The sequence below is a fragment of the Macaca thibetana genome, chromosome X (genome assembly GCF_024542745.1).
Source record: "Macaca thibetana thibetana isolate TM-01 chromosome X, ASM2454274v1, whole genome shotgun sequence".
Classification (NCBI taxonomy): Eukaryota; Metazoa; Chordata; class Mammalia; order Primates; family Cercopithecidae; genus Macaca; species Macaca thibetana.
The window spans coordinates 147,101,283-147,116,096 of record NC_065598.1 but is presented as its reverse complement, the minus strand read 5'-3'; the positions used below and the strand labels follow the sequence as shown (position 1 = coordinate 147,116,096).

The window sequence follows — 14,814 nt, the reverse complement described above, 5'->3', positions numbered from 1 at the left end:
AGTCAGTTAGTGGCAGAGACAGAACTAAATTCCAGTCATTTGATTCTAGTCCTGTGAATTTACCACTGATCCATCTTTAGGGCTAGGAAAATGACTAAACTTGCATAACCTTCAGATAGTGTATTAGTAACATCATTTTCATTTTTTAATGGTGAATTATTATTATCATATTTTATCTAACCAGTAGTGGCAAATATGAGGTGCAATGGACATGTTTTAGTGTCACTCTCATTAACTTGATAAGCATATAGCAGCAAGCAATTCGTTTCTCTCTTTGGTGTTGGTGTCTTAGGTGTCTCATGTGTAAAATGAAGGGAGAGAATTATACAATCTCTAAGGTTCTCCATAATTCTGACATGCCATGATTCCTTTTTTCCCCAAACTACCTTTGAATTCAAACGTTGCAGTTTAGTTACTGAAGAAGAGTTCTATTTAGGCTGCAGATTAAATCAGCTTCCCCACACAATAATTTAGTGCACATTAGGAGAAAAAAATCAATAATAAAGAATAAAACCATAGAGCAATATATTGAAAATAATTTGGGGATGATATTTAGCATTGATTTTTGTTCATTTATTTATTTTTTTGAGACAGGGTCTTGCTCTGTTGCCCAGGCTGGAGCACAGTAGTGTGATCTCAGCTCACTGCAACCTCCACTTCCTGGGCTCAAGTAATCTTCCAACCTCAGCCTCCCCAGTAAATGGGACTACAGGTGTGCCACCATGTCTAGCTAATTTTTGTGTTTTTGTAGAGACAGGGTTTTGCCATATTGTCCAGACTAGTCACAAGCTAGCATTGCTTTTTGACTTAAAAGTTTTCAACTTTTTGATGAAGAATGATGCTAAGATATCAACAGTCAGCAGGAGGAAATGGAAATGCATTCTCATGGAAGCTAGTATTTCAGTAAGAGAGAAAGCACAGTGTATTGGTCTTATATTCAGGATTTTAAAGAATTAATTTTTCATTTTTGTGGGTATATCATAGGTATATATATTTATGGGGTGCATGAGATGTTTTGATACAGGCATGCAATATGAAATAATCACATCATGGAAAATGTGGTATCCATCACCTCAAGCATTTATCCTTTGTGTTAAAGCAATCCAATTAGTTATTCTAAAATGTACAATTAAATTATTATTACTGATGTCACCCTTTGTACTATCAAATACTGTCTCATTATTTCTATTATTTTTATACACATTAATCATCCCCACTTTTCCTCAACCACTCCACTATCCTTTCCAACCTCTAGTGACAATGCTTCTACTCTCTATATCCATGAGTTCAATTGTTTTAATTTTTAGCTCCCACAAATAAATGACAACGTGCAATTTTTGTCTTTCTGTGCCTGGCTTATTTCACTTAGCATAATGATCTCCAGTTTCATCCGCGTTTTGCAAATGACAGGATCTCATTATTTTTATGACTGAATAGCACTATATGGTGTACATGTATCACATTTTCTTTATCCAATCATCTGTTATGGATATTTAGGTTGCCTCCAAATCTTACCTATTGTGAACAGTCCTGTGACAAACATGGGTGTGCAGATGCCTCTTTGATATACTGATTTCCTTTCTTTTGGGTATATACCCAGCAGTGGGATTGCTGGATCATATGGCAGCTCTATTTTTAATATTTTGAGGAACCTCCAAAGTCTTCTCCATAGTGGTTGTGCTAATTTACATTCCCACCAACAATGTATGAGGGTTCCCTTTCCTCTACATTCTCGTCAGCATTTGTTATTTCCTGTCTTTTGGATAGAAGCCATTTTATCTGGGGTGAGATGATATGTTATTGTAGTTGTGATTTGCATTTCTCTGATGATCAGTGATGTTAAGCACCTTTTCATATGCCTGTTTGTCATTTGTGTGTATTCTTTTGAGAAATGTCTATTCAAATATTCTGCCCATTTTTAATTGGATTATTATACTTTTTTCCTACAGATTTCTTTGAGCTCTTTATCTATTCTGGTTATTAATTCTTTGTCAGATGAATAGTTTGCAAATATTTTCTCCCATTCTGTAGGTTGTCCCTTCAGTTCGTTGATTGCTTCCTTTGCTATGAAGAAGCTTTGTAATTTGATGTGATCCCATTTGTCCATTTTTGTTATGGTTGCCTGTGCTTGTAGGGTATTGCTCAAGAAATTTTTGCCCAGACCGATGTCCTGGAGATGTTCCCCAAAGTTTTCTTGTAGTAGTCTCATAGTGTGAGGTCTTAGATTTCAGTCTTTTAATCCATTTTGATGTGATTTTTATATATGGCAAAAGATAGGGGTCTAGTTTCATTCTTCTGCATATGGATATCCAGTTTCCCAGCACCATTTATTGAAGAGACTGTCTTTTTCTCCAGTGTATGTTCTTGATATTCAGCAATTTTGGATTAACATTAATATTTTAGCTGTCTCATCACCTCTCAGGGTGATTAAAAATTATGTCCAAGGCTTTAGTATTCTCATCTGCAGATCCATCTAGAAAAGGTAATCTCTGAAGCCTTATATATTTCCCCTATGATTCTATGAGGATTCTCCTTTCTGCCCCATCTAGTAATTCAAGATTTTTTTTTCATTCAGTTTATGAATCTACTTCCAAGAAACTGAATTAGGCTACCCAGGATCAAGATCTTCCACCGTGAGAGTTAAGAGATAATGAGAAAGGGGTTTGCACGAAATTAGTTGAGCTGCCACAGCCCTTCCCCCTACAGCCCATGTCAGATGGATCTAGACCATTGGTGGCCTGAGCCAGGGGTGGACTGTCACCTGACAATGTACCTGTATTTATCTCCTCAGCATACTGATGTCAGTTTGTTAGTTCTGCACTACAGTTCCCTTCTTTCTTCCCCCTTCCCAATGGAGCATCTGTATCACTTCTTGTGATCTGTCCACTAAACCAGCCAGTCTTGTCTCCTGTTGACTAGGTTCCAGTTCCTCTCTGGCCAAAGCTTTCCTTATGGCTTTTGTCTGATGAGGGTGCCAATTGCTTGTTGTTAATATTTATACTTGAATAATGCATTCGAGTGCATAAACCACTAGTCTGATAAAGAGAAAGCACACTTTGAATGCTTCTAGATGTGAAGCAGTAAGCCTGATAATTTTAATATATTGTATTTTTTTTAACTTTAATACAACATATGTGTGAAGTTATTTTAATTTTAAAGATCCTAAAGCTATTACTAGGGGTGTTATATGGCTTGCCTAATGTCATACAACGAATAAACTCAAATGCATGTTTCCAGACTCTTTAAGCCTGCTTATTTTTTCCCATGTGTATCTATTATATACCTTGATTATTTCAACAGCTCCATAAGTTAAGTAGGGGAAGGATTACTTGCTTTGTTTTACTTTATTTTGCTTTCTGCTCTATCATAACACCTCGAACAGTAATAGACACATAGTTAATAAAAATGCATTGGATGATTAAGTGAATTAAATTAGGTTTATAAATTAAGTTCAAACTCACTTGGTTATCAGCTACAGTGTGGCAGTTTAGAGTGAGAACTATTCAAATAAGATGTTTATACACTTCTATAACTCTCAGGACCTTTTCAGAACAGAAGCCTTGTTCACTGTTAGGGATAAATATTATGGGGAAGACATTGATGTTTATACTATTCTGTAGCTTTTTCTGAGGATCTTTACAGAACGGGAGCCTTGTTCACTGCTAGGGATAAATATTAATGGGAAGATGTACTGACTGTCTCCTAAGACTCCTTCTTAACTAGAATCTTGACTTTTATAGCCCTGATTAACTGGATGCTAGGAATAGTTATTATATATGTATTAATGTCAATTTCCTGGGTTCAAGTTAAGAATGAGGAAAAACTGAGACTTAAAGACATACAAGTGCTGGCCGGGCATGGTGGCTCATGCCTGTAATCCCAGAACTTTGGGAGGCCAAGGCAGGCAGATCACGAGGTCAGGAGATCGAGACCATCCTGGCTCATACAGTGAAACCCCGTCTCTACAAAAAATACAAAAAATTAGTCAGGTGTGGTGGCGGGCGCCTGTAGTCCCAGCTACTCGGGAAGCTGAGGCAGGAGAATGGCATGAACCCGGGAGGCACAGCTTGCAGTGAGCCAAGATCATGCCACTGCACTCCAGCCTGGGTGACAGAGCGAGACTCCATCTCAAAAAAAAAAAAAAAAAAAAGACATGCAAGTGCTATAAGATGCTTAATGGTAGCTCCAATCACAAATACACCTGGTACTAGGACCCAGGATTTCTAGCTCCTGGTCCTTTACTTGATTCCACACCATGCTTCTTGACCCTTGGCAAAAGCCATATCTTTTACCATATTCCTATTTCCTCTGAACTACCCAGGGCCTTTATTTCTAGTCCTGTCAAACAACACCGAGCTCCTCCTCAAAAAGTGAAAGTATCAGTCACAGTGCCTAAGCCTCATTAGGTGATTAGTAAAGTGCATAGTCTTCAGAAAGACTTACAGAAGTAATCCAAATTGAAGAATCAGGAGGTACCTAAAGGACACTGGAAAGTTAGAGAAGTTGGATCATAGCCTTATGCCTGCCTCTCACTAGCAATATGACTTTGGGGAAATTTGGTTTCTTGTCTGTGCTTGTTTTCCTATGTATAAAATGAGAGTGATTAAGGCATCTCCTAATAGTCTTAAAGTCTGGTAGCTTTAACATTTGATGAACTACTACTGCTTGGTTTCCCTATCTCCATAGGATGAGGGTAGAAGTAGACTATATACAATTCAAGGATCTCTCTGACCCTGTTTTTCTGTGAACTTAAATTTCTCTGGGCTAGAAGTGAGGTAAGTTCTCAGTAACATTTCCCTTCTTTATTTTGATGCCTGTTTAATCATGCAACACAATTTTATCAACCAACTGTATACCGGGAAATGTTCTCAGTGACATTCTGTCTAGAATTTCTGCTTGTGTCTCTTTACTGCTGGGATGGGGCCAGGATATATGCCTGGCAAAGCTCATACCAATGCTAGAGTAAGAGTTCAAGTATTAACCACACTGTCTGCCTCCTACACAAGCAATCATTGTGACAAATATGTAGTAATTGTTATTTTGGTTAAGATATAGGTCTATGTAATTGGCCCAGTCTATTAATTGAAATCTTCTTGAACTAAAATATCTAGTCATGTATTTTTTTTTCCTATTAAGAACTATTTTTTTTCTTTTCTTTACATTGCCTCAGGCTGTCTCCTAAGCATGCCCCAGATATTCCTGATGACAGCACTGACAACATCACTATTTTCACCAGAATCTTGGATCGTCTTCTGGACGGCTATGACAACCGGCTGCGACCTGGGCTTGGAGGTCAGTCCTTTTAAGATCTTCTTCTTGGCCATTGTTATCTAAAAAGAGTTATAAGGTGCCTTCAGTAGTCTGTTGGCCAACGAGATTAATGTAAAGCTGAATTTCTTCCCTATGAGCACTGAAAATTAGTCGTAATCCTTCATTTCAGTAGGTGATTTCTCTGGTCTGATTTCAGAAGATTCTAGATTTTTGCTAGGTGCATATTGAGTAATACACAGATGTTCCATGACTCACAATGCTTTGACGTATGATTTTTGTCTTTATGATGTGATTTTGGGACATAGCCCAATGGATTTAGACTTATGACATTTCCAATTTATGATGGGTTTATTGGGATGTGGTCTTATAAGTTGAGGAGCATCTCTACCTCAAGGTTAGACAATGCCCATTTCTAGTAACAGAATACCAATACCTGCCTGGATGACTGGTGTAGTCCAGGAAAAGCTGAGAAACATGCCTTTGTTTTCAAAATCCTGAGCATATATCAGCCTGACACTCCAAAAAGGAATAATCTACTGGCTATGTGAGATCTTAGTTGGTTATCAGTTTAGTATAATCAGCAATATGATCACAATAAGGTAAATGTATTATAATATATCAGGGGCTATTATAAATTCACAAAATGTAACCTAATGCTATTTTATAATTTGTAGTCCATATTCAAAATTTTCCAATTATCCCCAAAATGTACTTTATAGAAATTTTCATTGATTTAGGATTCAATCCAGGATTATGCATTGCATTTATTGTTGTGTCTCTTCAGCCTACATTCAGCATTTCTTTGTTTTTTATGACATTGATTAGATCTTCCATATTCATTTTTGAAGTAACACCATAGGAGTTAATTATGTCTTTGTCAGCACATTACTCAAGAAGGGACTTGATGTCTGTTTGCCCCATTACTGGTAGTGGTAATTTAGATGTTTACCAGGTTGCTGCACTCTAAAATTACTATATTTAAAGTTTATAATTAATACGTAATTTGTGGAGAGATGTTCTGACACTATTTTATGCCTTTTCCAGCTTGTACCCAACAGTCTTAGCAACTACAGATTATCTTTGTGAGACTAATAACAATTATAGTGACAAAATGGTGATTTTCTAAATCTATTATTATTCTACACTTATTAAATTACATTTTATTGTAAGAAAAAAATCTTTTTTTCTCTTTAATTAATTAGCTAATGTCAGTATGAATGGATTCTTGCTTTATTCAATGGATTACAGACATTGATATCATTCATTTCAATAGACTATATTTATTTTGACTAAGATTTTTGCTAGTAATTTCCCATATTCCCTAGTGGAAGCCTATTCCATTTGGCTTCTGTTTCCTTTTGATATGCTCTCATTTTCTGAGTACTTTCTTATTATATGGCATGACAGTATATTCCAGACTTATTTTATACTTTCGATAATCCAGCCTTGGAATTAGTCATTTTTCCAAGCATAAGTGGTACCTTTTGTGGGAAATTACATTTATAATCAAATTTCTGGCTGCTAGGTGTCCTCATTACTGCTAGGATCTCATTGCTTCCAGGATTTTTCAGTAGATAGAACTGGGAAAATAGCAAATGCACACACACTCACACATATATACACACACAGATGTATTGTATATATGTATGTGTATGTGCATGTATGGCAATGAGTTTACACTGATACTACTAATTGCAGTCCAGCAAGTACTTTTAATTGATACATTTACCAATTTGTTTAATCCTACAATATACAAAACTATTTTGAAATTACTATACCCATACTACTACAATAAACACATTAAGTAAAGTTAAAGATATATTTGCAGTTTTTTCATTGTGTTTTGATTTTGGACTAAGGCCATATAACACCTGCTTTTATATAAATTATGGATTAGAGTAGAGCAGTATTGAAGGAAGAGAGACCAGTCACAAATTAATCGCAATTTTCTAGGATGAAAAGAATGACTATGTGAATGCAGAAAATTTGGTGACTGCTTAGATTATGGGGTTAGAAAAAGTGGAGGAGAAAGGGATAACTTCTAGGTTCCTGGCTTGTATGGTTGGGTGGTGCTATTTTCTAAAATAGGGAAAACTGGAGGGAAAATGGTGCAATTTCATTTTGTTTCTTTTGGATTTGGGGTTGGAACAATTAATATGGAAAGAAGAGAAAGAAAGTAAGGACCAGATTTACTCTCTCATCTTAAACAACCACAAAGAAATGAACAAATATATAGTGTTTTACAGAAATCAAACAAAGGCAGCACAGGATATTGATTCCTGAAAGAAAGAAAACAAACAAGGTGAGCTCTGTGATTGCTGATGCTTAACTGACTGGAGAAAATTTTTAGGCTACAGTGCAGGGAGGGGAACCCAAATAGTGTCTGGTGGACTGTTTCAGTTGAGAAGAAGTTGAGAAATTGGGGATGCCAAGGTTATTGATTCATAAGGCAGAGGAGAAGATAGAGCTGCATGGAGAATAAAAAGTTGTGGGGAGAGAGAGAGAGAGAGAGAGAGAGAGAGAGAGAGGCAGAAATCTGTAGAGGGTGCTTCACAAGTTTTCAGGTATGTACTGCTTACCTCACAACTCAAGGATGAGGAAAAGACCACTGAAAACAGTGGGTAAAACTAAAACATCAGGGTTTGGAATAACTTGTGTTTTCACCAACCAGAGTTTCCACCACTCTACTTGGTGGAAATACTTTTAACACATGGTACATGGGGTAGGGTACTCAGAAGAATATGACCTCAGTGGCATGGCAAAATTATCCCAAGACTAAAGGCTGCTGTAGTCCCACCTGACAAAGGTTAAAATCAAACTTCAAAGACTTTAACTATTTCTAAGTAACTGAACATTATCTCAGAACAAAAATCAAAAAATATTTATAGCAGTACAAAAATCTGATATCTAACGGAGTGGAATTCACAATGATTCCAGTCAAAAGTTTCCAGTCAAAAAATTTGAGAAAAATTTCCAGAAAAAACTTTCCAGTCAAAAATCACCAAGCATACAAAGAAACAAGAAAGTACAAACCAAAAAGGACAGCAACGCTAATAAGCCTGAAGATATAGCAATAATAATTAGCAAAAACAAGACATGGAGAGAAAAAAAAGACTGAAAAATGAAACGGAAATCAGTGCACTGTGGTATAGCTTCATGTAGTCTAATGTAACTGTAATGGGATTATTTGAAGGGGGCAGAAAATATACTTGAAGAAAAACTGGTTTAAAAATTCTGACTTTTTGGGCAAATGACATTAATAGACATTTCTCAAAAGAATATATATAAATGGTTAAGAAACATATGAAAAACTGCTGAACATCACTAATCATCAGGGAAATGCAAATTAAAACCACAATGAGATACTATGTTCCTCCTGCAAGAATGGCCATTATTAAAAAGTCAATAGAGCCAGGCATGGTGGTTCATGCCTGTAATCCCCAAACTTTGGGAGGCTGAGGTGGGCAGATCACGAGGTCAGGAGTTCCAGAGCAGCCTGGCTAATATGATGAAACCCCGTCTCTACTAAAACTACAAAAACTAGCCAGGCATGGTGGGGTGTGCCTGTAGTCCCAGCTACTCGGGAGGTTGAGGCAGGAGAATCACTTGAACCCGGAGACAGAGACTGCAGTGACCCGAAATCATGCCACTGCACTCCAGCCTGGGCAACAGAGTGAGACTCCATCTCAAATAAAATAAAATAAAAATAAAAACAAAAATAAAAATAAAGTCAGGCTGGGCGTGGTGGCTCATGCCTGTAATCCCAGCACTTTGGGAGGCCGAGGCACGTAAATCACAAGGTCAAGAGATCAAGACCATCCTGGCCAACATGGTGAAACCCCATCTCTACTAAAAATACAAAAACTTAGCTGGGGGTGGTGGTGTATGTCTGTCGTCCCAGCTAGTCAGGAGGCTGAGACAAGAGAATGGCTTGAATCTGGGAGGCAGAGATGGTAGTGAGCTGAGATCACGCCACTGCACTCCAGCCTGGCAGCAGAGCAAGACTCAAAAAAAAAAAAAAAAAAAAAAAAAAAAAAACAGTCAATAGATGTTGTTATGGATATGGTGAAAGGGAAACATTTATGCACTGCTAGTGGGCATGTAAATTAGCACAACCTCTGTGGAAAACAGTATGGAGATTCCTTAAAGAACTAAAAGTAGAGCTACCATTTGATCCAGTAATCCCACTATTTGGTATCTATTAAAAGGAAAAGAAGTCATTATATAAAAAAGACACATGCACACATATGTTTATTGCAGCCCAATTCACAATTGCAAAGATATGGAATCAACCTAAGTGCCCATCAACCAATGAGTGGAAAAAGAAAATGGGATACATACTACTTGGCCATACAAAGGAGTGGAATAATGTCCTTGCAGTAACTTGGGTGGATGGAGCTGGAGGCCATTATTCTAAGTGAAATAACCAAGAAATAGAAAACCAAATACTATATGTTGTCACTTATAAGTGGTAGCTAAGCTATGATTACACAAAAGCAGACAGAGTGATATAATGGACTTTGGAGACTCAGAAGTGGGAGGTTGAGAGGGAGGTATGGGAAAAAACAGTACATATTGGGTACAATGTACACTACTCAGGTGATGGGTGCACTAAAGTCTCAGAATTCACCACTATGTAATTCATCCATGTAACCAAAAACACTTGTACCCCAAAGGATATTGAAATAAAAAAATTAAACAGTTCTAACTTTGATTAAAATTGCAATCTCCCCAACCAAGAAAGTCAACAACTCCAAGGACAAGAAGCATGAAGAAAATTACACCAAGAGAAAGGAGAAAATTGCTTAGAACCCATGATAAAAAGAAAATCTGAAAAGCAAATAGAGTAAAAGAAGACATTATGTACAGATGAAAAACTTTGAAGGATACTAGACTTTTTGTCAGAAGGTAGTGGAGCAACAGCTTTAAAGTACTGAGAGAAAAACAAAAGCCAGCCTAGGATTCTATAACCAGAGAAAATAAATTTCTCCCAAAAAGGCAAAATAAACACTTTTTTCAAACACATAAACACTTAAAAAGATTCATCACCAGCAGATCTGTACTGGAAGAAATGTGTCAGCACAAGGAAAATGATTTCAGATAGAAATCTGGATCTATACAAAGAAGGGAAGGGCAGTGGAAATGGAAACTGTGGGTAAATGTAAAATAGTTCCTCATTTAAAAAATCTCATTAAATGGTAAGTAAATACTTAAAGCAAAAATAATAACCATGTATTGTGTAGCTTGTAATATATGTATAAGGAAAATGTATGTCAATGAAAGCACAAAGAAGTGGAAATATGCCATTGAACAGTTTTATATTACACAGAAAGTGAGATAATATTACCTGTAGGTAAACTGTGATAAGGATTGTGCACTATAGAACTTGAAAATGATAGCTAATAAAGCAACGAAGGATATAAAAATGTAATAAGAAAAATATTCAATCCATAGGAAGGCAGAAAAAGAGGAAAAGGTAACAAAGAATAGAAGAAACAAACAGAAAACAAATAGCAAGGTTGTAGATTTAAACTTAACTACACAGATAATCTCATGAAATATAAATAATCTAAACACCCATATTTAAAGGCAGAGGTGGTCAGATGGGATTTAAAAAGAGCAAATTTCTCCTTGAGAGAAATGCACTTTAAATAGAAAACCACAAGTGGGTTAAAGATAAAATGATAGGAAAAGATGCATCATACTAACACGAATTAAAAGAAGGTTGGAGTAGTTATTTTAATATCAGAAAAAGTAGACATGAGAGCAAAGAATATTACTAGGAGTACAGACTGAGAAGTGAAAAGAGAAAGAGATGGTCTATAATATAGTTAGAGATTTCAACAATGCCCTCATTAGATAATGGAACAAGTAGACAGAAAACAAGTAAAGGAAGCAGAAACTTGACCCACGCTAACAACCAACTTTACCTAACTGGCATTTATAGAACACTCCAATCAGCAACAGCAAAATACACATTCTCTTCAAGTGTACTGGAACATCTATGAAAATAGACCATATTGTGCATCATAACTTTAAAAAAAATTACAACATAGGCTGGGGGCAGTGGCTCACATCTGTAATCCCAGCACTTCGGGAGGCCAAGGTGGGCAGATCATCTGAGGTCAGGAGTTCTAGACCAGCCTGGCCAACATGGTGAAACCCCGTCTCTACTAAAAATACAAAAATTATCCGGGCGTGGTGGTGTGTCCCAGCTACTTGGGAGGCTGAGGCAAGAGAATTACTTGAACCTGGAAGGTGGAGGTTGCAGTGAGCTGAGATCACACCACTGCACTCCAGCCCGGGTGACAGAGCAAGACTCCATCTCAAAAAAAAAAAAAAAAAAAAAAAAAAAATTACAACATAATGGGTGCTTTTTCCCGACTTTATGTTTTTGTTTGTTCCGTTGAAGATTGGATGGCTGCATTTGGGTTTATTTATTAATATTTTTAAAATGACAATACTACCCAAAGCAATTTACAGACTCAATGTAATCTCTACCAATATACCAATGACATTCTTCATAGAAATAGGAAAAAAAAATCCTTAAATGTACATAGGATGACAAGAGACCCCAAATAGCCAAAGCAATTTGAAAATAAATAACAAAACTGGAGACATCACACTCCCTGATTTCAAAATCAACTGCAAAGCTGTAGTAATCAAAACAGCATCATACTGGCATAAAAACTGACACATAAACCAGTGGAACAGAATAGAAAACCCACATGTAAATCCACATATTTACAGCCAATTTATCTTGAATGAAAGATCCAAGAACATACAGTGATAAAAGGACAGTTGCTTCAACAAATAATGCTGGGAAAACTGGATAATTATATGCAGAAGAATGAAACTCAACCCCTATCTCTCATCATACACAATAATCAAGTCAAAATAAATTAAATACTAAAATCTAAGACCTGAACTATAAAACTATTGGAAGAAAATATTGGGGAAATGCCCCAGGAAGTTGGTCTGGGCAAATACTATTTTCGTAAGACCTCAAAAGCACAGACGACAAAAGCAAAAATAAACAAATGGGATTCTATCTAGCTAAAAAACTTCTGTGCTGCAAAGGAAACAATCAAAAAACTGAAGAGATACCCACAAAACGGGAGAAAATATTTGCAAGCTACCTATCTGACAAGAGATTAAAAACTAGAATATATAAGGATCTCAGAAAACTCAATAGCAAAAAATAAATAATCCAATTTAAAAATGGACAAAAGATCTGAATAGACGTTTCTCAGAAGAAGACATACAAATGGTCAAGAGGCTTTTGAAAAAATGCTCAAAATCATTAACAATCAGGGAAATGCACATCAAAACTACAATTATATATCATCTCAACTCAGTTAAAATGGCTGTTACCCAAAGGTTGGACAATAACAGGTGCTGGTGACAATACAGTAAAAGGAGAGCCCTTGGACACTGTTGAGTGAAATGTAAATCAGTATGGGCACTATGCAGAACAGTGTGGAGATGATTCAGAAAGCTAAAAACAGAGCTACCATATGATCCAGCAATTGCACTATTGGGTATATATCTAAAATAAAATAAATCAATATATCCAACAGGTATCTGTACTCCTGTGTTTGTTACAGCACTAGTTACAATAGCCAAAATATGGAATCAACCTAAGTGCCCATTAACAGATGAATGGATAAAGAAAATGTGGTATATGTATATCATGGAATATTATTCAGCCATAGAAAATTACAAAATCTCTTTTTTTCTGTTTTTATTTGTTGTTGTTTGTTTTTTAATTTTTTTAAAGGCAGGGTCTTGCTCTGTTGCCCAAGCTGGAGTGCAGTAGTATGATCATGGCTCCCTGCAGCCTTGATCTCCTGGGCTCAAGGAATCTTCCTGCCTCAGCCGCCTAAATAGCTGGGACTACGGGATAATTTATTTTTTATATTTATTTTTTGTAGAGACAGGGTCTCACTATGTTGCCCAGCCTGGCCTTGAACTCCTGGGCTCAAACAATCCTCCCACCTTACCCTCCCAAAGTGCTGGGATTACAGTCGTGAGTCACCATGCCAACCGAAATAATGAATTCTTGTCATTTGCAGCGACATGGATGGAACTGGAGGTCTTTGTTAAGTTAAACAAGTGCAAGCTCAGAAAGACAAATATCACATGTTCTCACTCACGTGTGGGCCTTAAAATAGTGGATCCCATGGAGTTAGAGAGTAGATTGGTGGTTACTAGAGGCTGGGAAGGGTAGGAGGAAGGGAGAGATGAAGAGAAGTTGATTAGGTATAAATATACAGTTAGATAGTAAAAATAAGACCTAGTGTTAGTACAATCAATGGGGTGACTTTAGTTTACAATATTGTATTTTTATTTCAAAATAGCTAGGAGTGAAAAATTTGAACAGTTCTAGCACAAAGAAAAGATGCATATCTAAGGTGATGGATATCCTAAGTACACTGATTTAATCTTTACAAACTATATGAATATATTAAATTATCACATGTATCCCAAAGCCATGTACATCTGTTATGCACCAGTAAATTTGTTTTTTTAAAAATATTTTGTCAAAAAAAATATTTTGTCTTGATTCTGAGTGTTATCTTTGGGGGAGTCCACATGATCAAAAACTCTGCAACCATAACCTCAAGTTTCTCTCTCCTTGTATCTTTTTAATGAATGTATTAATCAAATCTGAATCCATCTAGAAGGGGAATTGGAAGACATCTATGACTCTGACTTGTCTCTTGTAGCCAACAGATTTCCTCTTGAAGCTGTTTAAATAGAATTGGGGGACCACTTGAGATCCCTTTGAGACATACTATTCTGTGACTCCTAAAATCATTTTCTGCATAATATTTAAAACTTTTCCTGGGGCCGGGCGCGGTGGCTCACGCCTGTAATCCCAGCACTTTGGGAGGCCGAGACGGGCGGATCACGAGGTCAGGAGATCGAGACCATCCTGGCTAACACGGTGAAACCCCATCTCTACTAAAAATACAAAAAACTAGCCGGGCGAGGTGGCAGCCGCCTGTAGTCCCAGCTACTCGGGAGGCTGAGGCAGGAGAATGGCGTGAACCCGGGAGGCGGAGCTTGCAGTGAGCCGAGATCGGGCCACTGCACTCCAGCCTGGGGCACAGAGCAAGACTCCATCTCAAAAAACAAACAAACAAACAAACAAACAAAAAAACAAAAAAAAAAAACACTTTTCCTGAAACCACCTTCTGGAAATTATAATGCAGAGTCTTCTGGAGACTCCGAATTACAAAACTGGAGTCTTTCTAGGAGGCCAATAACGTGCTTTTCTCTTTATTAATTAGCTGTTCCTGAAAGGTTCGGTTCTACTCATCTTGTTTTCTGGTCTCACTGAATTTTGTATGAACTAAGAAATTTCACTAAACTTACATAAAGGCAGCAAGTATTTCTAGATGTGTATGTTGTCTTAGGAAAACATTGCTCATTGACAAGTTATAGATTTAAACTTATGGGATGGGTGGGATGATTGTCAAGCAAGGGATGGAAACTCGTGGTTGGTAATGAAGATGTTTGTCTGGCTGCCAAAAGGAT

At 36.9% G+C, this 14,814-nt stretch overlaps 1 protein-coding gene across 2 annotated transcripts in view; it reads left to right on the top strand.

Moving 5' to 3' along the window:
- GABRA3 (gamma-aminobutyric acid type A receptor subunit alpha3) overlaps positions 1-14,814 on the top strand; it is a 290,138-nt gene that overhangs the window by 113,632 nt on the left and 161,692 nt on the right. For both annotated transcript variants that reach the window (XM_050775341.1, XM_050775342.1), the window contains exon 3: positions 5,171-5,292. In XM_050775341.1, coding sequence (XP_050631298.1) covers positions 5,171-5,292 — 122 coding nt within the window. The remainder of the gene's footprint in view (positions 1-5,170; positions 5,293-14,814) is intronic.